Source organism: Diplotaxodon limnothrissa, linkage group LG7, assembly GCF_057381915.1.
Source record: "Diplotaxodon limnothrissa isolate DT_005_m linkage group LG7, D_limnothrissa_male_GT1.1, whole genome shotgun sequence".
In the NCBI taxonomy this organism is placed as follows: domain Eukaryota; kingdom Metazoa; phylum Chordata; class Actinopteri; order Cichliformes; family Cichlidae; genus Diplotaxodon; species Diplotaxodon limnothrissa.
The window spans coordinates 1,369,455-1,395,587 of NC_140602.1; the positions used below are offsets into that span (position 1 = coordinate 1,369,455).

Below are 26,133 nucleotides of genomic sequence, written 5' to 3' on the forward strand. Positions count from 1 at the left end.
GTTTAGGTTTCTGTTTAGTTACTGCTCTTGTGCTGCCCTCACTCTTGTTTCTTTTGTGTTCATCAGCCACAATTAAAGGCTCGCTTTTGTTTAAGTTCACTCCCGTATCCTCACTTGTGTCTGCACCTGAGTCCTCCTCACACTCTCCACACGGTCTGCCACTGCGAGCCGTGACAACTTGTATGTTTTGGATACTTATTAAAACAATATATGAAAGTGGCCACTTTCATGAGTAAATCATATGAGCCTTATATGATTCACTATATGAAGTAGGCCACATCTTATGCAAGTCTTTTCCATATGGGTGTCTAGTAAGTAGCAGATCCTCAAACTCATTTTTGAAGACCCATTGGAATTCATTCACAAACTATGTGAACTGTTAGAATGATTAAGTAAAGCTGTTTTTTTTAATTATTTTTATATACACATTTCAGCTCATTATAATGGATTGCATTTATATAGCGCTTTACAATGTCACTATTCATTCACTCTCACATTCACACACTGGTGGAGGCAGCTGCAGGTGTAGCCACAGCTGCCCTGGGGCAGACTGACAGAAGCGAGGCTGCCATATCGCGCCATCGGCCCCTCTGGCCAACACCAGCAGGCAAGTAGGGTAAAGTGTCTTGCCCAAGGACACAACGACCAGGACAGAGAGCCTGGGGATCGAACCGGCGCTTCCCAACCCCCTGAGCCACGGTCGCCCCCATTAGCTTGCTGCCGTGTTTTTGAGGGTCGGGATCCTCATTCAGCGCTTCGACTGAATTGAAATATTGAGACTGACGTAGAGCACAGAGCGTCTTCTTGCAGCATGCTTACACATCACACTGGTTGACAGTCACGATGATATTTTCTGGGAAAAGGAAGTCCGAACAGAATGTCCAGATCTTAGATAATAAATAGAATCAGTAGGATGATATTAATTCATCAAGGCTAGGCAGGGAGGTGTTTTCTTTTCTGGCTCTGTCATTCCAGGAAAAGGAGGAGATCCGAGGTTGAACGTGGATGGAGAGAAGACAATAGGGAGACAGCAGGCCATTGTCGAGATGAAATATTATTTTACTGTCACTATTCATAATCCTTATTATTACTGTTGCATCATTTATGATTTATCATTGTTATCATTTTATTGACACATTTATTGAAACTGGTGAGGTTATATTAAAGTCTGTATTTCAGGTGTTAGCATAAGCACATAATAATCTTTCATTGCAGGTGCAACTGTAATCATGTTATACACATATTGCATACTTAAAGGGTTGAAGCTCGGTTAAGTTAATTAATGGTTTGAAGCTACGGGCCAGCTATGTCTGGCCGATCAATGGAGCAAAGTTCAGCTATTGAAAGGTTGCCTACATGTTTACAGTATAATTTACTACATATTGCCTGTGTGAATTCAGCAGGCTGCACTGGAGTTTGCCTGGTCACAGATGATGTAGAGGGGGGGGGTCGTGCACTTAGAGTAACGACACAGACACATAGCCTGTCTGGGTAAACTGACTGCAAGTGTTGTTTAAGTCTGGACAAGCAGAATAACAGGATGCATCTGGAGGAACTGAAAGAGGAACTGTTCTGTTTTAGTGACGCGAGGTACTGGTCATCATAAGTATAAATATTACACCCACCTATTGTAGGGGGAGATGGAGCTTGATGTTTTGCAGAGCCGATCTTCACCACATATATGTGTTTTAATAAAATAATTTGTGTTGATCCACTGTGGAATTTCAGTCGTATGTCTCTTCCTCAAAATTCGAACGCGACACCATGTTGCTTCCGGAAGAAGATAGTCATAATAAAATGTGTTATTCTTGAGGTATAAAACTGTACAGCCCGATTCAGAGTCATGTTTTCGTGTGAAGACAGACGACTGATTTCACAGAGAAGTCCAGCACTTGTAATTTTAACTGCCGAAGCAACTTAAATGTTTTTAAAAGACACATATTTCTTCTGTACTTCCTTCTAGAAAAACTGAACACAACAGAACCCAGAAATGCCTGCATTAACCATACTTACCAATATTTCATGCACAAAATTATGACTTGTTAATATTTTCTTCTCTGAATTTGTTTGTTCTGTATTCACAAATTCAGAATTTCCACAGACTATGTATGCAAACATGCACAATACTACACAAAATCACCAAATAGCGAAAATACAAAATACAAAAAGTACTTACAAGTCAAATCAGATCAGAATTAGAACAAAATAACTAACCAAAAGACACAGCCCTTTAACCCTGGTTCATAGATTATTTAATCTGAGTTTTAAAGTGACTTCCTGTCATGAAACAGCTGTGTGACGCAGGCAGGTTAGGACCCAAGTGCAGAATCACAGGACCTAGAAACTCAAACAGCTTTATTGACAGAGTGCTGGAGATACAATACTAAGCTAATCTAAACTGGAATACAGGAACATAAACACAACATACAGAGAAACATGCAGGGAAAAACACACCCACGAGAGAGACAGTGATGCAGGACAGACATAAATACAGACAGGAGGGTAACGAGGGAAGTGGAGATGCACGGGGAACACAGCTGACACAAATGAACAAACACACCAAACACCAGTGTTGGATTTGTATTGTTGATTATCATTTATGCTTAGAAATATCTACTTATATATGCTTAGAGTTTTATAATTAGTTGTAGATTGATAGAGGTTTGATCCTTAGTAGTCTGCAGAGACGTTGTGTGCATTCCAGAGGGCTCTGGCATTCACACCCACACTCTGGGAGCGTGGGAGAGGTCGTACCTTCTCTTATCGTTTTATGGTAGGATAAACGTAGCTATGTCTGTTTTAGTCTAAGTGCCTTTTGTTTAGATGAACTGTTGGACTTCCAAACCAGCAGGGTTAGGGAAGTCGTTTATGGGGTCACACTCTGACCCCCCCACACACACACACATGCACACACGCACACACTTACACAACGCACAGGCAAGGTACTCTTTGTTTGTATGTATACGTCGTATGTTAATGCACCTATGCATATTCATGTAACCTCAATAAAAGAGCAGTGTTACGGGGGAGCAGACAAGAGCAACTGGGGTCAAGCGAAGGAACGGCGTTTGTCCGGTTCTCTCCCGTGCACGAGAAACATGAAGAACTTTGCCCACTCGTGTCTTGCTTTGCTGTGTAATTAAATTGTCCTTAACGTTCCAGCGAATAGGTTTATGCTGCAAACCTATCAACGAGGCTGTCAAAATAAAACAGGAAACAGTGAGAAGTGATGACAGGACGTGGAACACAAGGAGAGGAACACGGGAACAGAAAAGGGAAACAAGACAAGGACACTGAACACAGAGAGAGGGACACAGAGGACCGAGACACAAGGAGGACCTGGATGTAAAAGAAACTAACATGGAATAAACTCAGGATTACAAAATCCTGAGTTTATAAACCATGATTTAAAGAAAAATGACGTAGAAACACAAAAACTCAAAATGCTGGGTCAAAAGGACCGAGAACCATGACACTTCCATGCTGACTGTTATCAGACTAACTATCGTTGATGTGAACTACAAAGTTGTAAAGTTTAAGTTGATGGTTTCTCAGTGGATGTGGTAACCATTGGTTTGGTTTTTTTAAAGAGCATTCATTATTTAACTGGTTGTTTGTAGCCCTGATGTTGCTGGACACGTCCTTTATGTGGAAGAAAGTGATTCAGACAGAAGCAAGACAAAAATGAGTTTTGGAGACTCTGCTTCATGGATAATAGCAGTAGTCATTAAACGTTTCACAGCCATGCCCCCCCAAAGCTCCACAAATGTTTTGGGGCAAAAAATAAACAAAATCAAATAAAAATGACACTCAGCAAGAGCGTACGGGGATCTTTCATTTATTTTTTCCTACACAAATCGTACAGATAGGGCTGCTCGATTATGGCAAAAATGATAATCACGATTATTTTCACTGAAATTGAGATCTCGATTATTCGACGATATTTATTTAACCCTTTAAGACCTACTATAGAACCAAGTCCGCCAGAGCTTATATTATTTTTTTTACATGCTGTAGTGCCATTTGTGGGAGCATTTCAAGTTGCTATACATCAATACAACTGTTATAGCCCATATTTTACTAATATGTATGCATTAAGTCCATAGTAACTGCATTAATTGCAAAAAAGTGCAATAAACTACAAAAAAAATTGAAAATTGCTTTTGTTTTGTTTACATACATTTCTACTTGGAGAAATTTAAGAGGCTTATCCCTCAAAACTTTAAATACAAAAAGTTGCACAAACTAGTTTACAACAACAGGAAATTTATTTTGAGTGTCTTCATAGTTTTATTTTGGAGATACAGCAATTTTTATATACTGCAGGAAAAACAAAAAACAATCCTATGATGCAAATTTGCAAAGAAAACAGCAGGTGCATCAAAATAAACTATTTCCAGCAGTGCAATTTGAGTTCCAAGCATCCCAGAAACTATTCAGAAAAGTCAAACATGACTTATAAAAACACCAGTATAGGCTTTTAAGGCCTACAAGTAAAAAACTACAATTTCCGCGAAAATGACGTCACTTACGGTTTCGGCCAGGAAATGGCGGACATGCGACAGTTCGCGCTGACGTCTGTTTCACTGTGGAGAATGTTCTGAACAGCTGATCGGATCGGCAAAGCGTGTTTCTGGAATATTATGTTTTTGTTCCTGCAAGCGCTTTTTATGCAATTTTTGCAAAGCTTTATGTGGAAGGAAACCGTGACCGAGGACAAGCTGATGGCATCAGATGTAAGTACAACTCCTCCGGTTTCATATGCAAAACAAATTATTGCGCTAGCTTACACGGTTCAGGTTCTACAGGGATTTAAAAATAGTTACGCAAAACGGAGCGTGCTGCTCTGACCGGCTTTAAAGGGTTAACAATAACAATGTATTGAATAATGACTTTAAAAAATAATATAAAATAGTGTGCAACACCACTGAAGTTTTTTTTTTACCTCTTTTCAACCAACGGCAGTCACTCTCCAAATAACTTCTGCTTAGCTTTCCGAGCTTCCCTCGGGTCCTCTTAATCAGCGGTCTCCAACCTTTTTTGCGCCATGGACCGGTTTATGCCCGACAATATTTTCACGGACCGGCCTTTAAGGTGTCGCGGATAAATGAGGGAGGGGCTAATAATCGGCTCAGTCATTTTTAATGATCGTTGAAAGCCCAGATCGTAATCGAGATTAAAATTCGATTAATTGAGCAGCCCTACGTACAGATATACATATCCTGCATAAATTATTCTCATTCAACTTAGTTTTTCTCATTATTCCCCTTGTCATCAACGCTCATGTCCCACAGCTTGAGAACTGCTGTGCTGATGCACATCTCAGTGAAACCTGCCCAGCAGAACATGTTTCTAATCTTAAAAAGTCTTTTCTTAAACGTGAAAGAAGATTTTATAAAATAGGACATGTTCTACAAAGTCTCACTGTTTTTTCAGTAATCATAGGACATCAACCAACCAACAATGAATGAATAAAGGACAATAATTTTAATGAAAATAAAATTAGACTAAATTGACTAAAGACTAAGACTAAATTGTTTCTTTCTCCTTCTATGAAGCACATTGGCTCACTGTGGCATTCTGAGTTGAACCTTCATGTCATAAGGTTTGGGAGTCATGGTGATGCCGTAGACTGGAGTGAAGTCTGGTTCTCCTGCGTCCTCGGGCCAGATGAATTTAAACTTGTGCAGAAGAGTCACCATGATGAGGAAGAGCTCCATGCGAGCCAGACCCTCTCCGAGACACATCCGAGGACCTGAGGCATTACAAGACACTTCAAAGTTATCAAAAACAAACAGATTTACCCAACATCCCTGGTACTGTGGGAACAGGGGCATGTCCATATGTGGATTCACAGTTTTCTTAGGTTTTTGGTCTACTAACTACGGCATATTTTACATGCTATAAAAGACAAAAAGGAAAAAAAGCCTTCATGTTTGACACAGTGACATCTGCTCTGATGCTTCTACCTATTAACTTTATTATGATACCAAGATATTTTACACCGAGTTTGTAATCATAGAAAAATAATCAATTAATTTTGGGCTTGCATATTTCAAGCAGGGTTTACAGGTTAATCGGCCCTGTCTGTGTCAGCCAGCGTGTTTGTGCTCATGTACCTGCAGAGAAAGGCATGAAGGCCTCTGGTTTAACAAACTCTCCTTTGTCATCGAGGAAGTTTTCAGGGTTGAATTCATGAGGGAATTTCCACTGTCCCTCCTCGCTGAGCACTGAGGTCAGATTCTCAATGATCACTGTATCCTGAGAAGAAAACAAATGCAAAGACAAGTCCATTAAGGACACTCTTGACTTTATTGTATCTAATGTTAAAAATGATTTAATCAGTCGTCCCTTACCTTGGGAATTGAATATCCCATCAGCTCTGTGTCTTTAGTGGTGCAGTGGAAGACACTGAGAGGAACAGTGTTGGCAACTCTCTGTATTTCATGAATCACAGCCTGGATGAAGAGATTATCTGTGCTTTATCTTTGTCTGAGCAGAGACCTTTTCTATTCAGAGGGAGGGCTCTCTTCACTGTTACTTAATATGGAACTGATCTGAACACAGTAAGAAATCCTGATAAAAAGCCATATCAGTCTAATTTTCCTCATTAAAACAAATAGTTACCTGTTGTTATTAATTAACCTGCAATCACGTGAAAACTACTTTGTCTGCACACACCAGTGTTCTGCAAGAACAACACCCAGTGGAGTTTGTCCAAGTACTCCATGTGTTTTTTATCACACAGCAGCATTACTAGATTTTATGCGTTACGTTAAAACATGTTGTTTGCATAAATAATGTTCCTTCTACTCCTTACAAATAACTATTCAAAGCATGGAAAAGGTTATGATGATACTCCTTTACCATGAAATGCTTCTTTTCTGGTCAGTAGATCAAGTCTACATCAAGTCAGACCAATTCCTTCAGTAAAAGCAGAGCTGCCATGGTTGGATGGATTTCCTGAATAATGCTGTTTATGTGCATCTTCTAATTCATTTTGTAGTTTTAAGATTTTGGATCTGTTGCCAAGACAACCAGACCATGAAAGGTTTTGAAGAAGCAAAAGATTCAGGATGACACCAATTTGACAACAATTTAATTCAGCTGAAATGCTGGAATTTGTGCTTACTGTCTCCATCTCATCCTATCTCTGGCATCCTCTTTTTGTCATGCCAACACTCTGCATGTCCTTCTTCAATATATCCATGAACCTTCTCTATGGTCTTCCTCTTTTCCTACCTGCCAGCTCAGTCTTTACTATACTTTGTCCAAATTATTCACAGAGGAGGGATGTACATGTGTACAGCAAACCATCTCAGCATTGCATCTCCAAAATGATCAACGTGAGCTGTCCTTCTGATATACTGACTTGTAATGTTTACCATCATAGTCACTCCAGAGCATACGTCTGCTCTGCAGGCTCTTTCCACATGTTCCCTACTCTCACTATAGATCACAATGTTATCTACAAACATTATAGTTCACAGAGACTCCTGCCTGATCTCATCTGTCATTGTAAACAAAAGGTCCAATACTGAAGTGATTCCAGCCCCAACTTGAACCAATTTTCAAATCCTGCTACATTACTGATCACTGTCTTGCTGTCCTCGTACATGTCCTACACTTTTCTAATATATTTTGTATCCACTCCTGACTTCCTCATCCAGTACCATAGTTTCTCTCTTGGCATCCTATCATATGATTTCCCTCAATCTATGAAGACCCAGTGCAACTCGTCTAAATAGAGGACAACTGTAAGTAGCAAGATCTCTAACATATACTGTTATGCCTTTTGGTCAAAGGTCAGTAGTTAGTGCATAGTCTGATTAAGTTACATAAGCAAAGTGATAAATAAGTTCAAAGTTAAGAAATATTCTAAGTAATTCATGCTAAAAACAGTTAAAATGTCTGGGTTCGAAATTTGCTCAGAGTGAGACATCGTTATCACAAGCGATCTTTGTATTGTATGTGCGGAAATGGGAGTGAGGGAGCGCTCTGATCATTTGCCTATCTTTGATGTATTTTTTCCGTTAATGCCGTGAAAAGTGCTTCGGCAGTATTAAAAGAGTGAACGAGTTCATGTACACGCTAAGAGTGCCCTACACGCTTGTACCTTGGGAAACGTTTGTCTTTGTGAGTATTTATATGTTCAGAAATAACTTTTATATGTGTTTAACTGGAGTGAACTGCGATGCTAATGTAACGCACGTGTTAAGCTAGGCTAATCAGTAAATTTGTCATTAAGATGTGTATTAGCTAGCAATTTATTTTCATTTTCTGTATGTTTCAGTTACAAATAAGAAATAGCAAGGAGAAGCCTTGAGAGAGGATAAGGCTTTAAAGGATCTTCATTAAAAGCAAGAAAAGCAAGCCTTGTGTGGAAGATCTCCTCTATTTTGTTCGCTAGCTGTCTAGCTTCACATGGTCACGTGTCATGAGGGCAGCATATATACAGTACCTGAATGTAAGGCATCTTGTGTCTGTCCTCAAAAGTGGCTTGATCTTTCCCTTCCAATACTTGATCTATCTCTTGCTGACATTTTTCTGTGTAAGAGAGATAACATCACACATTAACATCCACATTTCACAATACTGCTTCCATCCATCCATCCATACATCCATCTTCTTCCACTTATCCGGGGCCGGGTCGCGGGGGCAGCAGCCCAAGCAGAGAAGCCCAACTTATTGCCGGCTATGAGGACCAGGCTCTTACAACGGTTGTATAAGGATCGAATGGCCCGTAGCAATGGGTCAGACACCCCACAGGACACCTGAGGGACACGGTCGAATGCCTTCTCCAAGTCCACAAAACACATATAGACCAGTTGGGCAAACTCCCGTGTGCCCTCAAGTATCCTCGACAGCTTACACAACATGATAACACTGTATTTTGTAAGTAATAATTTGGGGTTCAAAAGAAAGATGAAAATGCATAATGATTAAGCAGGTCTCCTTTTGGCCCCGCCTACATTTTTTATAAGCTGTGTTTCAATTTAGACTGTTATGTGAAGGCTACAGACAAGTCATAGAATTCAATGACAAATAACCATAATATGCATTATTTACATGTGCAGGTTTACCTTGGATGTGCGGGTAGTTCATAAGGTAAAGAAAACCAGTCAGTAGGGTGTTGGAGGTGGTGTCAGTCCCAGCAATATAAAGATCTATAGAGTACATAATGAGCTGGTCCTCTGAAAATGAAGACCTGTCATTGCCTCGCTACAAAAAAGGGGAACAATTATTGTAAGACAAATGTCTTAATCTGTTCCTGGAAATTAATTAAAAACTGTAAAATAAAAACAAAAACGTTTCTGTGAAGTATTTAGGCATTTCCTTTTAGAAAGTAGGATTAAATTAATTTGATTTTAAATATGCCTAATACATATGTAAAACAGAATATGAAAAACAGATCTGTTTCTTTTCACACTCACACCTTCTCCAGTTCCTCCAGATAGCAGTCAATAAAATCTCGTGGCTCTCCAGGAACTCTGGTCTTCTTGTGCTCATTGATTAAATCAATTGTAATATTCCTACAAGTCTAAAGAGCAAACGACATTATTCACAGTTTGAAAGAATTTTACTTCTTCCTTCTGGTAAAGTGAAAATTAAAATTACCTCCACATTCTGAAAGGCCTTTTGGAAGGGCAGTGGCAGGTTACGAATTATAGGGAAAGAGTCATAGAGCTGAAAGGAAAGACAAGCTGGGTAATTTGCTTAAATATCATCAGAGGCGACCAATCCTGGTTTTCCTTTTTTGCTGGTTCTACTTATCAAATGACCACGCTAGCATGCTAAAGCTAGATGTGACAAAAACATCTGCATGTTAGTTTTGTTACAGGTGGAATTGTTGCAGTAAAATCTCCGCCTTAACGAAATTCCTGAGGAAACTTTGTTACCTCAGAAACATGCTTTTACTCACCATAGCCCACGGTCCATTGACCACCTTGGTATTCTCAGTGAAGCACTGAACAATCTGTTTGATTAATGCGTTGTCATACTCGTAGCGTCTAGCAAACAGAACCTGGCAGATGATGTTGGAGGCCGCATTGTGAAACATAACTCGAGGACTCATGGTTTTACCTGGTAATGTAACAGCACAGCATTGTAAAACAACACAAAAGAACATTATGGAAACAACGGCTCACCACAAAATTCAGTTATGTGGACCAACGCTTACCAACGCTCTCCTCCAGCGTGCTAACAAGATGTTTTATCTCTTCATGAATCCGGTCCTCCATCGAGTTCTTCCCCAGACCAAAGTTCCTCAAAGTCATCAGAGCAAAGCGACGATGTTCCCTCCAACTAGAGCCGTAATCTATCATAACGACCCCTACGACAAAATTAGAAACACAAAGAAGGGAAAGACGTAAAGATCATCAATGCTGACAATTTGTCATCATTGCTCTACTTTCTGGCTTATTTCATCTTTTATTTTTATTTTATTCAGTACAGCTCGATACACCAGCATCTCACTGGAGTTTCACTGCAGTCAGAAAAGACTTAGCATCTCTAGCATGCATGCTAAAATTCAATTATTGATTTAAGCGTGAACAGTAGTGCAATTCCAGGATAACTACGAGGATCTTAAAATAAGCAACAGGTCAACTGATAGAAGCTGCTCTGGGAATGTTAGACTCTGGTTAAACATGCAAACACGTGCAATAAAAACATTTCATTGCCTGAACATGTGAAGCAAGTCATTTTTTAACCAGCTTGTTTCAAAGAACATGAACCAAAGTGGTTTGAAAACTTAGATCATCTTAGAGTCTTCCTATAATTTAGATTCATATTTGCTGTTTAAAAAAAATGTGTTTGTAGTTTTTTGTATGATGGATGGAAGTTATTAGTAATAATGTAGCATGATGTATTTTTTTATTTTACATCAATTTATTTGCAATGTTTTGTGTCTGTTTTGCCACCATGATTATTTCCAAAGTAATGAGTCTTTTCTCTTATGAACGCACCAAATAACAGCACACTACAACCTCCAACATTAGAATCCAGAAAGAAATAGAAAGACTTTGTTTGGCTTTTTTTGTAACAGATGTTATGTTTTTTGATAGATAACATCTGTTCTACCTTTCCTTTTGGTGACATCATTAACAAACAAGTCTTGGGGTCGTCCAGCAAAATCAGCAGCCTTAGTCACCATCGCCTCCTTTACGGCCTTCAGCCCATTGATGACTACAGCTGGTTTCTGGCCAATGTAAATACTGTAGACATCTCCATAAGACTTCCTCAGCTGGGAGGGAACAAAATGACATGGCAGTTTTTGAAATTTATGAACCAGATACTCAGGTGGACATTTCCCTCCAACACGGTTAAACATTTCTGTCCAGTAATTTCAGTTATTCTGTGGAGAGAAAAAAGCATCAAATGAACTAATCCTGAACATTTCATGGAGGGATACAGAGGAAGCCCACATATTTACAGTGGGACATGCTTACATTTGTGGATCTGTGCCACAAGTAACATGACAGTGACTGAAATCATTTACACATATTCAGATCAACATTTCTTTCTAAAGGACTTAAACATATTTACCAAATTAGTTAAGCTAAGTGTTTCGGGGGAAGTACCATATAAAGTTTATATATGCAAAAGTTAACAGTCATGACATAAAAGGAACTGTACTGGTAACCAGTAAGTTGTTTATTGCATAAAGGTGCATGTTTAGCATGAACTTTCACAATTATTTAGGGTTTTACTCATATTCTAAAAGATGTTAATGAGTGTGTGACCGATTAGAGACGCAGGTGTTATTATAGTCTCCATTTCCTAATTAGTTTTTTTTTTAAATTTCTTTAGTTTTTCCAGTGTAGTTTAGTTTCATGGTGGCATTTTCACTTTCAGTGTAAGATTTTTGGATTTCAAATGATTTCATTTACCAGTCACAGATGTTAATTTATATTAATTAATAAATCCACTAGTGGGATAAGAATATGACATTTAAACACATTTCATTGCAAGGTTTTTCTTACCCTCTCAAAGTCCTTCAAGGGGTTCTCTAAACTCAGCTGCAAAATGGTTCCCAGTATGGGAAAGACTGGGGGTCCTGGTGGGAAGTTCTTTGGCCTCTTGGATTTGACCTGAAGGATGATAAAGAAAACGCAGATCCATAGCAGCACAACTGAAAGAAACATGATCATATGAGTTGGACTGCACTGAGAGCAGTAGCTGGCTGACCTGATTATATACGCGTAACTCAGCCAGCTGTTAACCCTTTGCTCTATGTGAAAGGTTAGTCACAACTTTGAAAGAACAGCACACATTGCTCAACCACTTTTAGCGTGCATATAGGCTACTGTACATCAGTACCTGTCTTCTCTAACAATATGCAACAAGAAGCTGAGGTTATGAAAGAACAAAGATAAGGGGATCTCTCTTTATGATCCTTCACTCCACAGTTAACGAAACATGTCTCAGTCTTAAGGTGGTCATTTATGTGTGAAGCATCTTAAATATACCACAGCCCTTAGTTCACTGTAGAGGCTAGCTGGTTGACATGCTACAATCTAATAGCTCAACTGTTCTGCCTCTGTCTTTTGTCCTATGAACATTGATTCTTTATATTAAACGCGAGTGAAGACGTCACATAAATATGATAGAGCCAAAGGAAGTTTTTGGTTTCTATTCATTCGTTGGTTTCTCCACCTCTCCAATAATTTGCCATATTTCTTTTTCAAGGATTGGCGAACATTGGGAGCCTAAGAGCACTGCACTGTGTGCTGTGATTACGTGTGATGGGTAGACATGATGGAGTATTGCAGGAGTAAACAAAGTGAATTAGCAATGTGGTAAATGCCACGAGTGAATGATGAACTAAACATAGGATTAGTCAAGTTTTTAATAATGGGTGCTTTTCATTTGCTGTAATTCTGCATTGTTTTTCGACACCCTAACATGAAAAAAAACCCAAACAAATTCAAGACAAATTCATATGTAATTTCACAGGCTTATAGACCATTTCCAGCTACTTCTAAGTAGCTACTTCAAAGAAGGACTCATGCAGGCTGGAGAAACTGATCAGGAGGGCTGGCTCTGTGGTCGGCATGAAGCTGGACACTCTGGTGACAGTGGCAGAGAAAAGGACATTAAAGAAACTGATGGACATTATGGACAATGCCAGGCATCCTCTGCACACGGCCATTAACAACCAGAAGAGTCTGTTCAGTGACAGGTTGCTTCTCCCAAAGACAAGAACTAACAGACTTAAAAACTCCTTTGTCCCACACGCCATCAGACTGTTTAACTCCTCTCTGGAGGGGAGAGGGAGGGGAAACAGGAGGACAAAGGAGGGGGGAACAACTAAGCTGTAGTGCCTCTTCACCTCACTGTGCAATACCTTTTGTAAATAGTCAACAGTGCAATAGACTCCATACTTGAAATGTGCAATTCACTTGTATTTTTATTTTTTATTCCTATTTATTCTATTTATCCCCTTCGTATATTTTATTTATATTTGTCTCTGTATTTATATATATGTGTGTGTGTGTGTGTGTGTGTGTGTGTGTGTATATATATATATATATATATGTATGTATATATGTATATATATATATATATATATATATATATATATATAATATTCTGTAACTCTGTAACTTCTGTCGGTGCTGTGCTTTTTTGGAAATCGAATTTCCCAGAGGAACCCACCCGAGGGATTAATAAAGTTCTATCTAAGTATACCTTATTAGGTTCTAACATGGGAATTGTTGCATATTACTAAAAGATTGTGAAAGCACAGCTCTAGCAGGGACTCTTTTTGTTCACAGTAAAAAGCAAAATCTTGGATCAAAATCATTTGTTTTAGTCTAGCGTACAAAAACATCTGGTGTGCACAAAGTAATATCTAGTGCACAGATAACGCAAATAAAACACGGCAGTGTAGTGTAATATTTTACTATAAATGTGCCAACAAGTTGAATTTTTCTTGATTATAAATGAGTACGGGGGGAGTTGTATTACCTTGTATGTGTGGATAGTTCATCAGGTAAAGAAAACCAGTAAGAAGCGTGTTAGAGGTGGTGCCAGTCCCAGCGAAGTGAAGATTCAGCGAGTACATAATGAGCTCTTCTTCTGAAAATGAAGACTCTTCATCAACTCTCTAAAAATGCAGAGAGTGATAATTGTACGAAACATTCAAGCAAGACAAAAATGTATCTTATCATACATATAAGAGTATGAGTGTTATACTTGTGTAACAAGATACTGAGTAAATACTGAGAATTTCCATTTATTTATTGCTTTCCTTTTCACGCTCACACACCTTCTCCAGTTCATCCAGGTAGCAGTCAATAAAGTCTCGTGGCTCTCCGGGAACTCGGGTCTCTCTGTGCTCGCTCACCATGCGACGTGAAAGATTCTTATAAATCTAAAACATGCAATTCTTCATTACTTTTTGTTTTTCACTGACAGTGTGCATGCGTATGTTTCTATCTTTATTGTACAAACGTGTGTTAAGAATGATCTTCAACATTACCTCCATTTTCTTAAAGGCCTTTTGGAAGGGCAGTGGCAGGTTACGTATTATAGGAAAAGAGTCATACAGCTGCAGAAAAACAACCAAACAACATAATTGGTGGAAGAAGACGTATTGCTGAAGATAACTTTTAAGATTTTTATTTGACTGGCAAAACTATGTTGGATGGACAGTCAACAAGTCGATACAAAGTCCATTCTGACTTCTAAACAATAAGAGCATAGCAGTGATTTCACAGTGGATTTTGATCTTGAAGACGTTTCACCTTCAGCTCTAGACTGAGCTGAAGACTGTAGCCATGTTGGCATGCTCCAGGCAGTCTCACAGACCTGTTAGGAAACTGTAAACACTTTGCCTCGATAGCATTGCTGTCAGTTTTACTCACCGTGGCCCACGGTCCATTGACTATCTTTGAAACCTCGGTAAAGACTTCAACAAACAGTTTGATTAACTCATCATCGTACTTGTAGCGTCTAGCAAACAGAACCTGGCAGATGATGTTGGAGGCTGCATTATGAAACATAACCTTAGGGCTCATTGTTTTACCTGTAGGAGACATAATGAAACAAGACAGCACTGTACGAGAGTACAAATCAATATTCTGAAACCAACAGCACTGTGCAAAACTGTTGCGTGAACCCATCGATGAACATACCAACGTTCTTTTCCAGGGTACTGATGATGTGTTTGATCTCGTCATGAATTCTCTCCTCCATTGAATTCTTTCCCAGACCAAAGTTCCTCAAAGTCATCAAAGCAAAGCGACGCTGTTCCCTCCACTGGTCAAAAGGTTTGACCATAATGTATTATTACTGAGAGCTGAACGTGCTGTAGGTATTAAAGCTACTGTGCTGCAGTGGATTGAATCATATGCAATAAAGGTTAATTATGCAGTTTCAAAGGATTTTGTGCTGGGACCAGATCTGTTTATATTATACACGCTACCCTTAGGCAGTATCAGTCAAAGGCACAGCATACATTGTTATTGCTATGCAGATGATACCCAACCTTATCTGTCCATGAAGCCAGATGGCACACACCAATTAGCTAAACTGCTCTAAAATTAGCAACATCCCATTTAAGCATGACACTGAAAAACTAGTTCATGCATTTATTACTTCTGGGTTAATAATTTTAATTCTTTATCATCGGGCTGTCCTGAAAACTCCCTAATAACCAGTTAATCCAAAATACTGCAGCTAGAGTACTGACAGGGACTAGAAAGCATAGCATATGTACCCCATATTGACTTCTCTTCATTGGCTCCCTGTTAAATCCAGAATTCGTATTTAAAATCCTTCCACTCACATAAAAGGTCTTATGTTAAAGACCTCATAGTACCATATCACCCCAATAAAGGACTTCTGTCTATTGGAGTTTCCACCTCCTGTTCTTCATCTGTTCTTATTATTGTGGACCCTAAGCATTTTTTGTGTCCCTTTTATATTAATATTGTTTATTTCTTAGCCTTTTTGTAATTGAATGGATTATACCTCACTCTTCCATAAGGTCCCTTGAATTTTTACAGCTGCCAGCAGTTGTGTCGGCTTTTGAATTAAACACACCATTGAACAACACCTGCTAAACAGAGGGACCTCCAAAGGTTGATTCTGTTCATCTGGACGTAGTTCAACTGAAAATGCTAGATGATTGAGCACGCATCAAGACGTAAACCGAGGGACATTTATAAGTAGAACTGCCTGATGTACAGCACCTGGGTGTAAGGCATCTCGTTCCTGTCTTCAAAACTGGCCCGATACTTCCCTTCCAGTACTTGGTCTATCTCTTGCTGACATCTGTCTGTGCAGACAAAATAAAATAACACAATTCACATGACGGCTTATATAATATGTTGAGACTATCACACTAGGAGAGTTGTTTCCAGCCAACGCATTGTTGCGACTACATTCTTGAAAAAGGAACTGGTTTGATGTTGTCAGTAAAGGAGCATGTCGTGTTGAGAGTGAAGTTATTTTATATGCGTGCAGTGGGGAAAACATATGAAACCTTCTGTATTAATTCACTTCATCTTGTCAAACAATACCAGTCATTAAATACAAAATCCACAGTTGATCTAATGGAAATTATTTCAGCTGACTTCAGTAGGACTCATACCTTTACAAGATGTGATGATATGTGATGCGCAGGGCACTTTTTGACCCCTAATTAGTTGCTACCAGGTGTTCTTCAAATTAGATTCTACTATGTGAAGCCTAAAGTGCACGTGAATGTGACAAACTGAAGATACAGAGCCTGTAGCAGATACAAATATCAAAAAAACATATTATGTCTTATTTACATGTGCAGATTTACCTTGTATGTGTGGGAAGGTCATAAGGTAAAGGAAAGCAGTAAGGAGTGTGTTGGAGGTGGTGTCAGTCCCAGCACCATGAAGATCTAAAGAGTACATAATGAGCTGTTCTTCTGAAAATGAAGAACTGTCATTGCCTCTCTAAAAAGAGGAGAATGATTATTGTAAGACAAATGTCTTTTTCAGTTGTAATAAGGAAATGCATTTTTTAAATGTGTGAATTAAAACTTTATGGATATCTCTCTTTGGTGTTGAGAAGCGTACCTTTCAGTATATCTGAGAGACAGTAAACAGACTAAATCCAGCTTTTTATGTTACAGTTTTTTCTGATTGCTTAAGCACATTTTTTGTAACTATTGGCTAATTTTGCAAAACTCTTCACACAAATAAGAAAACCTGTCACCCAATCATCAAAACATTGTAGTTCTCTTGCAAAAGCAAACACAGCTAGATTAACTCTTCACACCTTCGTAAAAATGGTGTTTCCGTATCAAACAGTACACACAAGCCATCATCTACTAATCACACAATGCGCCAACTGCACACTGATGGTATGAATACAAAACACATCTGGCTTTTGCTTTCTCTGTAGGTAGGCTATGTCAGTTTGAGCTCATACTTCTGTCATAGATCCATAAGCATAGAGGGATCCAAACTTCAAGTACTGGTGTTTATTCAAACACATCAAAACAAACACAAGTGTTTATTTCCAAGTATAGGATTATTTGCAATCGCCATAATGACTATATGGGTTACTTGGTCTGCAGTGAACATGCTTCCTCTGCCCCAGCATCTGGTCATCTAGCAATTCTGTAAAGTAACAATTTCAGTATTTTTACATCAATGGTATTGGTGTGTTTCTCATTGGCATATGGCAGTGCTACAAATCTTTGTGCGAAGTGACTGTACTAACCGATTCTCATTTCAAGATGTCCTTATGGTGCTTGCTACAGTGTAGCGGCTCGAGTTAGGCTGGACCCGTTGACCAGCTACCCTCAGGGTCATTCCACGGTTGATTACATGGTCCACTATTGTAGCTCTGATGTCATCAGCAATTCTATTTCTTACTCTTCCTACCCTTCCTCTGCCCCCTCCTCATCTTCCTCTCCCCCCTCCTCGTCTTCCTCTTGCTCCTCCTTGTCCTTGTCGTCCTCTTCATCCTACTTCTTCACCTCCACGTCCTCTTCCTCGGCCTCCTCTACTTCTCACTCTTCCTGCTCCCTCCATTGTACTCCGCACACACAGCTTACCTGTATTATAGTGCTTAGGCTGATTGCAAAGTGAACTAATTATCTAGAAAAGTTTTCACATGTGAAAGTGTGCCAGACAGTTGGCAAATTAGAGTTAATGATAGCCATACATGTGTATACTTTTGCTAGGAGTGTGTTGGAAATTTGGTAATTGAGTGTTGTGCAGTGAATTGTGCCTACAGTTTTGCAAAGTGTGTGTTACAAAATTGCAAACTGAGTGCAAAGCAGTTTTTGTGCTTTTAGTTTTGCAAACTCAGTGAGTGGTTTTGCTATAAGTCTGAATAGTTTTAGAGATTGTGCTACAGGAATCACAGTTAGGGTTTAAGCATTCAGAAAAAACTGTAAAAGTGACACAGAGGGCTCAAACGTCATGTTTCTGTACGTGAGTTTGCTAATTGTAATTGTAATTCTTAATCAAATATATAATCAAAGTATAAGTCTAATTAATATGTTGAATTAGGAATGCCGTCGGGAAATGAAAATGATTATCGTGTCTGGATTTTTTGTGCGCTGGCATGATTCTGCATCGACCCTGTCAGATTAGTGTGTGTGTGTGTGTGTGTGTGTGTGTGTGTTGTGTGTGTGTGTAAGATAAGAAATGTGTCTCCAGCCTTCATAATGTGTATCTAATTTTGCTGACAGGTAATTATGTTTAATACTAGCCCGAATACAATCAAGTATGAGTTTAACCAATACGACGAATCATAAAATATGATCTGAGTAAGGAAATAATAACAGTCCTCTCACTGAGATTCTGTGTGGAGTGGCTTGTTCATGTTAAAGATGACCTTGGAGGCTGTGTGGATGGGAGTGGGGAATAAGCGAGACACTAAAGAGACACTCTGATGTTAACATGTATAATTTGAAAAAAGCTATTCTGAGTATACTGTAATAGGCAAAAACAGGATTATGATTACAGTAATTATCACTAATTCTAACTTTGGTATGTAACCAAGTGCACAGATTTAGAGGAGAGCTGCTGATCATGGCTGTGACTGAGGGGATTTGGGCTCAAATGGAGGGCCATCCTTGCATGCACACCTTAGGCCAGAATGAGCAAGCTCAACATATGGATGACTGAAAAGCAGTCAGAGCTGGGCGAGTCTTCTTCACAATTCCATTATCTAAGCTGTTTTCCTACAAGGTAATATTCATAGACTTGGACTTTTTTAAACAGAACCAATTATAGACGTTCCTGTATTGGGTCAAAATTCCACAGTGGAAAAGCCAGGATTCCACGAATTCAAAAGATTACACTGGTTAGATTTGATTCTTTTCACACTCACACACCTTCTCAAGTTCATCCAGATAGCAGTCAATAAAGTCTCGTGGCTCTCCAGGGACTCTGGTCTTCTTGTGCTCATTGATAAAACCAATTGCAATAGTCCCATAAGTCTAAAAAGCAAAAGCTGTCATTCACAAAGAAACAAAAACATATTCTTCCTACTGATAAAGTTTTTGTTAATATTACCTCAAAATTCTCAAAGGCCTTTTGAAACGGCAGTGGCAGGTTACGAATTATAGGGAACGAATCATAGAGCTGGAAAGAACGATAAGTGAGTTTTGTTTAATTGGGAGCAGAAGAGGCCAGTCCAGATTGGTAAATATACAGCTGTATATGTAAAACATCTGTATATTAGTTTTGTTACTGGTAGAATTGTGGGTTTAAGAGCTCAATATAAATTATATACTTAATTGAGCTTTATTACTTCATAAAAACGTCCTCACCATAGCCCACGGTCCAACGGCTAGCTTGGAGTTCTCAGTGAAGCACTGAACAATCTGTTTGATTAGCGCATCATCATACTCAAAGCGTCTCGCAAACAGAACCTGGCAGATGATGTTGGAGGCAGCATTGTGAAACACAACTCCAGGACTCATGGTTTTACCTGGTAATGTAACACAAAACATTACAGAAATAATGGCACAGCACAAAATTCAGTTATGTGGACACTTACCAACGCTCTCTTTCAGCGTACTAACGAGGTACTTTATCTCTTCATGAACCCGGTCCTCCATTGAGTGCTTCCCCAGACCAAAGTTCCTCAAAGTCATCAGAGCAAAGCGACGATGTTCCCTCCAACTAGAGCCATAATCTACCAAAACGACACCTACGACAGTAATAGCGACAAAGAAGGGAAGAACGTTTGGATAATCAATGGTGGCATTTTGTTCTTTCTCAGAGAACCTCGACTTTCTGGCTCATTTCATCTTTTATTTATGTCCAGTTCAATACAGCTCGATACACCAGCATCTCACTGGAGTTTCACTGCAGTCAGAAAGGACTGTTAACATCTCTAGCATGCATGCTAAAATTCAATTATTATTTAAACTGTGAATGATGCAAAGCTAGTCGAGTCCAGTTCCAGGATAACTACAAGGATCTTGAAATGAGAATAACAGGTCCATTGATAGAAGCTGCTCTGGGAATGCTAGACTCTTGCTGAACCTACAGGCTAGTACCATATTTTTTGGACCATAAGGCGCATTAAGCGTAACAAAACAGATAAGTCAAACTTTACTCAACTCATTCTTCTTGTTTCCTCCACTTCTGTACCATTGATTCATCAATGATGAATTCTCTGGCCGCTGCTCTATTCCCATGTTGTTGCAGTATATTAATGACTAACCTCATATTGTGGATGGATTATCTCAGTTGTTCTCCTGACTGAAGTTTGGTCCGTTTACAGCATCCTGCCATGCGATTGTGTTTGCAGGAGCCTTGCGATCACTACGGTAGCCGTAATGCTCCCACAGTCCATCAAGCGGTGCGGCTTCATAGCTTACCAAAGTCGTACTAAAACATTTGTTGACAGATTTTTGAGTGTACCACATAAAATCAGTTCGAGGTCAGTAAGCACAACCAGAATTCATATATGGTAAATGGCCTGTATTTATATAGCGCTTTACTAGTCCCTAAGGACCCCAAAGCGCTTTACATATCCAGTCATCCACCCATTCACGCATACATTCACACACTGGTGATGGCAGCTACATTGTAGCCACAGCCACCCTGGGGCGCACTGACAGAGGCGAGGCTGCCGGACACTGGCGCCACCGGGCCCTCTGACCACCACCAGTAGGCAACGGGTGAAGTGTCTTGCCCAAGGACACAACGACCGAGACTGTCCAAGTCGGGGCTCGAACCGGCAACCTTCCGATTACAAGGCGAACTCCCAACTCTTGAGCCACGATCACACAAAAGTGTGTATATAAGGCACACTTTTGAGAAAAGGATTTTGAGTGCGCCTTTTAGTCCAAAAAATACGGTACAACAAAAAACATCTCATTAATTAGAAATAACAAACAAGATGAACCAATGTGGTTTGAAAACTTAGCTCAGCTTAGACTCATCTTAGAATTTAGATTCAATTTATAACTTATTGCTTTTTACATGATAGATGAAGGTTATCAATAATAACGTAGCTTGTTGTGTTTTTAATTTGCATTCATGTATTTGTGTTGTTTTCTGTGATAAGATTGTGACGGAGTGACCCGTCTCAAGGCAGAGTCCGCTGAGTATGACACCGCCACCATTAGACCGCCACCATTAGTTCGATTTGGCACCAGGGGCGGCGTATCTTCCTGTCGACCGAGTAGAGGAATAAAAGGGGTGAGGAGCAAGTTGTGAGCCGCATCGGGGGTGGCTAGATTTTGGTTCCCACTTACTTGTTAAGGGCGTCGGTCGGGGAGACGTGCGGGGGATCGCCAATCGTGCAGGGTGACGCAAGCCGATGGTATGGGGGTGTGGGGTTTAAATAATGTGTCTGGACCGTCATGAGAATGGCCTCATTACGTGGGCCGTTAATGTGTATATGAAGTCGGGTAGACTTCCTGGAAATAGTTGAGAGCCTGTATCAATGTATATGTTTTGTGAGTGTATAATGAGAAAGAAATTCTGGGGGAGGGAGACGGGGATTAAAGTTAGAATAGAGAATTGGTGGTGACGCCAAGGGGGAGGGGTTACGGGATATAAGAGACGGCGAGCCGGATATGAAGGGGAGTGTGTTGTAACATACAGGCTGTGTAGCGCGGATCTCAGTTTTATGTCTTTGTAACCATCTTTTTATGCACTGGGGAGGCCGTTTCAAATAAAGTATCCACACTAATACCTTACCGACTACGCCTGTGTTTGTCCGGGAGAGGTCTGGAAGGGGACCCCGTGACAAAGATGAAGTATAGGACAAAGACATATTAAAGAGCAGTTTAACCCATGTCTGTTTTCTTACCATGATTATTTCCAAAACGATTCGTGTTTTCCCCTATGTATGCACTAAATAATAACACACTAAAACCTCCAAGATCAGTATCAAATATACTACCAGTCTGGTCTGGTACACTACCAAGTTTGGACACGCCTTCTCATTTAATAATTTTTGTTTATATTTACTACTTCCTACATTTTATATAAATACTGAAGACATCAAATATATGAAGCAAGACTTATGGAATTATGTAGCAAAGAAAAAGCTGATAAATAACTCTAAATGTGTCTTATATTTTAGATTCCTGTAAGCAGCCGCCCTTTGCTTTGTTGACAGCGCTGCAAACACTCGGCCTTCTCTCAACGAGCTTCATGATGTCGTCACCTGAGATGGTTTCACTCCACAGGTGTGCCTGTCAGCGATCATTTGTGGAATTTGTTGCCTTGTTAATGGGGTTGGGACCATCAGGTGTGTTGTGCACAGCTGACAGCCCTATTTGACAACTGTTAGGATTCATATTATGACAAGACCCAATCAGCTAAGTAAAGAGAAACAACAGCCCATCATTACTTTAAGAACTGAAGGTCAGTCAGTCCAGGAAACACTAAAACTCTGAATGTGTCCCCCAAAACCATCAAGACTACGATCAAACTGTCTGACATGAGGACACCCAGGAAAGGAAGACCAAGAGTCACATCTGCTGCTGAGGATACGTTCATCCGAGTCACCAGCCTCAGAAATCATTAACAGCAGCTCAGATTAGAGCCCAGATAGATGCCGCACAGAGCTCCAGTAGCAGACACATCTCTACATGTTCAGAGCAGACTGTGGGAATCAGGCCTTTATGGTCAAATAGCTGCTGAGAAACCACGACTGAGGAAAAGCAACAAGCGGAAGAGATTTGTTTGGTCTGAGAAACAAGGAGTGGACGTTAGACCATCTGTGGTTTGGTCTGATGAGTCCAAATTTGAGATCTTTGGTTCCACCTGCCGTGTTTTTGTGCAAAGGTGAAGCATGGAGGAGGTGTGATGGTGTGGGGGGGGCTTTGCTGGTGACACTCTTGGGGATTTATTCAAAACTGAAGGCACGCTGAGCCAGCACGGCTACCACAGCATCCTGCAGCAACATGCCATCCCATCATTTATGTTTAACAGAGCAATGACCCCAAACACACCTGCAGGCTGTGTCTGGGCTATTTGACTAAGAAGGAGAGAGATGCAGTGATGTGTCAGATGGCCTGGCCTCCACAGTCACCTGAACCCAGTGGAGATGGTTTGGGATGAGATGGAGCGCAGAGTGAAGGCAAAGGCCAACAAGTGCTCAGCATCTCTGTGAACTCCTTCAGGACTGTTGGAAACCATTTCAGGTGACGACCTGATGAAGCTCACGGAGAGAAGGCCAAGAGTGAGCAAATTTCACACTTTCTTTATTTAGTAAATAAATCCATATGTGTTTATTCATAGTTTCAAGTAGTCGTGACAGTAAAGAAAAAACATTAAATGAGATGGTGTCTATATTTTAATTTTTTTGTTGTAAAATATTAGGTGTATAAAATTCATATGATAGATAACATCTGTTCTACCTTTCCTTTTGGTGACATCATTAACAAACAAGTCTTGGGGTCGTCCAGCAAAATCAGCAGCCTTAGTCACCATCGCCTCCTTTACGGCCTTCAGCCCATTGATGACTACAGCTGGTTTCTGGCCAATGTAAATACTGTAGACATCTCCATAAGACTTCCTCAGCTGGGAGGGAACAAAATGACATGGCAGTTTTTGAAATTTATGAACCAGATACTCAGGTGGACATTTCCCTCCAACACGGTTAAACATTTCTGTCCAGTAATTTCAGTTATTCTGTGGAGAGAAAAAAGCATCAAATGAACTAATCCTGAACATTTCATGGAGGGATACAGAGGAAGCCCACATATTTACAGTGGGACATGCTTACATTTGTGGATCTGTGCCACAAGTAACATGACAGTGACTGAAATCATTTACACATATTCAGATCAACATTTCTTTCTAAAGGACTTAAACATATTTACCAAATTAGTTAAGCTAAGTGTTTCGGGGGAAGTACCATATAAAGTTTATGTATGCAAAAGTTAACAGTCATGACATAAAAGGAACTGTACTGGTAACCAGTAAGTTGTTTATTGCATAAAGGTGCATGTTTAGCATGAACTTTCACAATTATTTAGGGTTTTACTCATATTCTAAAAGATGTTAATGAGTGTGTGACCGATTAGAGACGCAGGTGTTATTATAGTCTCCATTTCCTAATTAGTTTTTATTTATTTATTTTTACTTTTTCCAGTGTAGTTTAGTTTCATGGTGGCATTTTCACTTTCAGTGTAAGATTTCTGGATTTCAAATGATTTCATTTACCAGTCACAGCTGTTTCATGGTTTCATGTCTTTAACAGTAAAACCACAACAACTCTTGAATCTGTTAATGTCAGGAAAATCACAATAATGTTAATTTATGTGTGAGTTTTAGTATCTAAACATTTAGAGCCATTTAATACTATTAATAAATCCACTAGTGGGATAAGAATATGACATTTAAACACATTTCATTGCAAGGTTTTTCTTACCCTCTCAAAGTCCTTCAAGGGGTTCTCTAAACTCAGCTGCAAAATGGTTCCCAGTATGGGAAAGACTGGGGGTCCTGGTGGGAAGTTCTTTGGCCTCTTGGATTTGACCTGAAGGATGATAAAGAAAACGCAGATCCATAGCAGCACAACTGAAAGAAACATGATCATATGAGTTGGACTGCACTGAGAGCAGTAGCTGGCTGACCTGATTATATACGCGTAACTCAGCCAGCTGTTAACCCTTTGCTCTATGTGAAAGGTTAGTCACAACTTTGAAAGAACAGCACACATTGCTCAACCACTTTTAGCGTGCATATAGGCTACTGTACATCAGTACCTGTCTTCTCTAACAATATGCAACAAGAAGCTGAGGTTATGAAAGAACAAAGATAAGGGGATCTCTCTTTATGATCCTTCACTCCACAGTTAACGAAACATGTCTCAGTCTTAAGGTGGTCATTTATGTGTGAAGCATCTTAAATATACCACAGCCCTTAGTTCACTGTAGAGGCTAGCTGGTTGACATGCTACAATCTAATAGCTCAACTGTTCTGCCTCTGTCTTTTGTCCTATGAACATTGATTCTTTATATTAAACGCGAGTGAAGACGTCACATAAATATGATAGAGCCAAAGGAAGTTTTTGGTTTCTATTCATTCGTTGGTTTCTCCACCTCTCCAATAATTTGCCATATTCCTTTTTCAAGGATTGGCAAACATTGGGAGCCTAAGAGCACTGCACTGTGTGCTGTGATTACATGTGATGGGTAGACATGATGGAGTATTGCAGGAGTAAACAAAGTGAATGCCTAATTTCTCAGATGTGGTGAAAGTGTGGGAAATATTTTAAAATTTCCTGAAATGTTGAAAAAATGTTGAAACATTGTGGAAGATGTAAAAGTAAAGACATTAGTTGGAAAAGAATTCAATTCAATTCAATTTTATTTATACAGCACCAAATCACAACAACAGTCGCCTCAAGGTGCTTTACATTGTAAGGTAGACCCAACAATAATACATACAGAGGAAAAAACCCAGTTGTGATCCATAGCAGCACAACTCAAAGAAATATGGTCATATGAGTTGGACTGCACTGAGAGCAGTAGCTGGCTGACCTGATTATAAATGCGTAACTCAGCCAGCTGTTAAACCTTTGCTCTATGTGAAAGGTTAGTCACAACTTTGAAAGAACAGCACACATTGCTCAACCACTTTTAGCATTCAGAGGCTAGTGGTGTCTATTCAATGCCTTGTTCTCCGCTTATTTGTTCTTTTTCTTTGTACT

At 39.6% G+C, this 26,133-nt stretch overlaps 2 protein-coding genes across 3 annotated transcripts; both read right to left on the reverse strand.

Annotated features, from left to right (window-relative positions):
* Positions 1-5,288: 5,288 nt before the first annotated feature.
* On the reverse strand, positions 5,289-25,435 carry LOC146627507 (cytochrome P450 2D3-like). 2 transcript variants are annotated; one of them, XM_085358963.1, is made up of 11 exons: positions 24,850-25,435; positions 23,834-23,996; positions 20,005-20,157; positions 19,775-19,935; positions 19,518-19,586; positions 19,337-19,441; positions 16,799-16,937; positions 16,200-16,285; positions 6,357-6,458; positions 6,120-6,261; positions 5,289-5,755 (listed from the first exon to the last, which is right to left on the reverse strand). In XM_085358963.1, exons 1-11 carry the CDS (start codon positions 25,015-25,017, stop codon positions 5,568-5,570), a joined length of 1,476 nt encoding a protein of 491 aa, XP_085215089.1. In that variant the 5' UTR covers positions 25,018-25,435; the 3' UTR covers positions 5,289-5,567. The 2 variants fall into 2 exon arrangements, with proteins under 2 accessions (XP_085215089.1, XP_085215090.1); XM_085358964.1 differs by lacking the exons at positions 16,200-16,285; positions 16,799-16,937; positions 19,337-19,441; ... (3 more) ...; positions 23,834-23,996; positions 24,850-25,435 and adding exons at positions 8,462-8,547; positions 9,084-9,222; positions 9,437-9,541; ... (3 more) ...; positions 11,083-11,245; positions 11,985-12,878.
* On the reverse strand, positions 14,021-15,285 carry LOC146627508 (cytochrome P450 2J6-like). Its single transcript, XM_085357152.1, has 5 exons — positions 15,141-15,285; positions 14,871-15,031; positions 14,486-14,554; positions 14,273-14,377; positions 14,021-14,082 (listed from the first exon to the last, which is right to left on the reverse strand). The coding sequence occupies exons 1-5, from the start codon at positions 15,283-15,285 to the stop codon at positions 14,056-14,058; spliced, it is 507 nt and encodes a 168-aa protein (XP_085213278.1). The 3' UTR covers positions 14,021-14,055.
* Positions 25,436-26,133: the final 698 nt, after the last annotated feature.

What these genes read in the sequence shown, in the direction of transcription:
- LOC146627508 (XM_085357152.1), bottom strand. Translation starts at nt 15,285, where the DNA reads ATGGTCAAACCTTTTGACCAGTGGAGGGAACAGCGTCGCTTTGCTTTG. An exon ending in TCAATGGACCGTGGGCCACG is followed by an intron (nt 14,555 to 14,870) that starts GTGAGTAAAACT and finishes GTTTTTCTGCAG; the next exon opens with CTGTATGACTCTTTTCCTAT. An exon ending in AGGCCTTTAAGAAAATGGAG is followed by an intron (nt 14,378 to 14,485) that starts GTAATGTTGAAG and finishes TGCATGTTTTAG; the next exon opens with ATTTATAAGAATCTTTCACG.
- LOC146627507 (XM_085358963.1), bottom strand. Translation starts at nt 25,017, where the DNA reads ATGATCATGTTTCTTTCAGTTGTGCTGCTATGGATCTGCGTTTTCTTT. An exon ending in TGATGTCACCAAAAGGAAAG is followed by an intron (nt 20,158 to 23,833) that starts GTAGAACAGATG and finishes TTACTGTCGTAG; the next exon opens with GTGTCGTTTTGGTAGATTAT. An exon ending in CTTCATGCCTTTCTCTGCAG is followed by an intron (nt 5,756 to 6,119) that starts GTACATGAGCAC and finishes GTAATGCCTCAG; the next exon opens with GTCCTCGGATGTGTCTCGGA.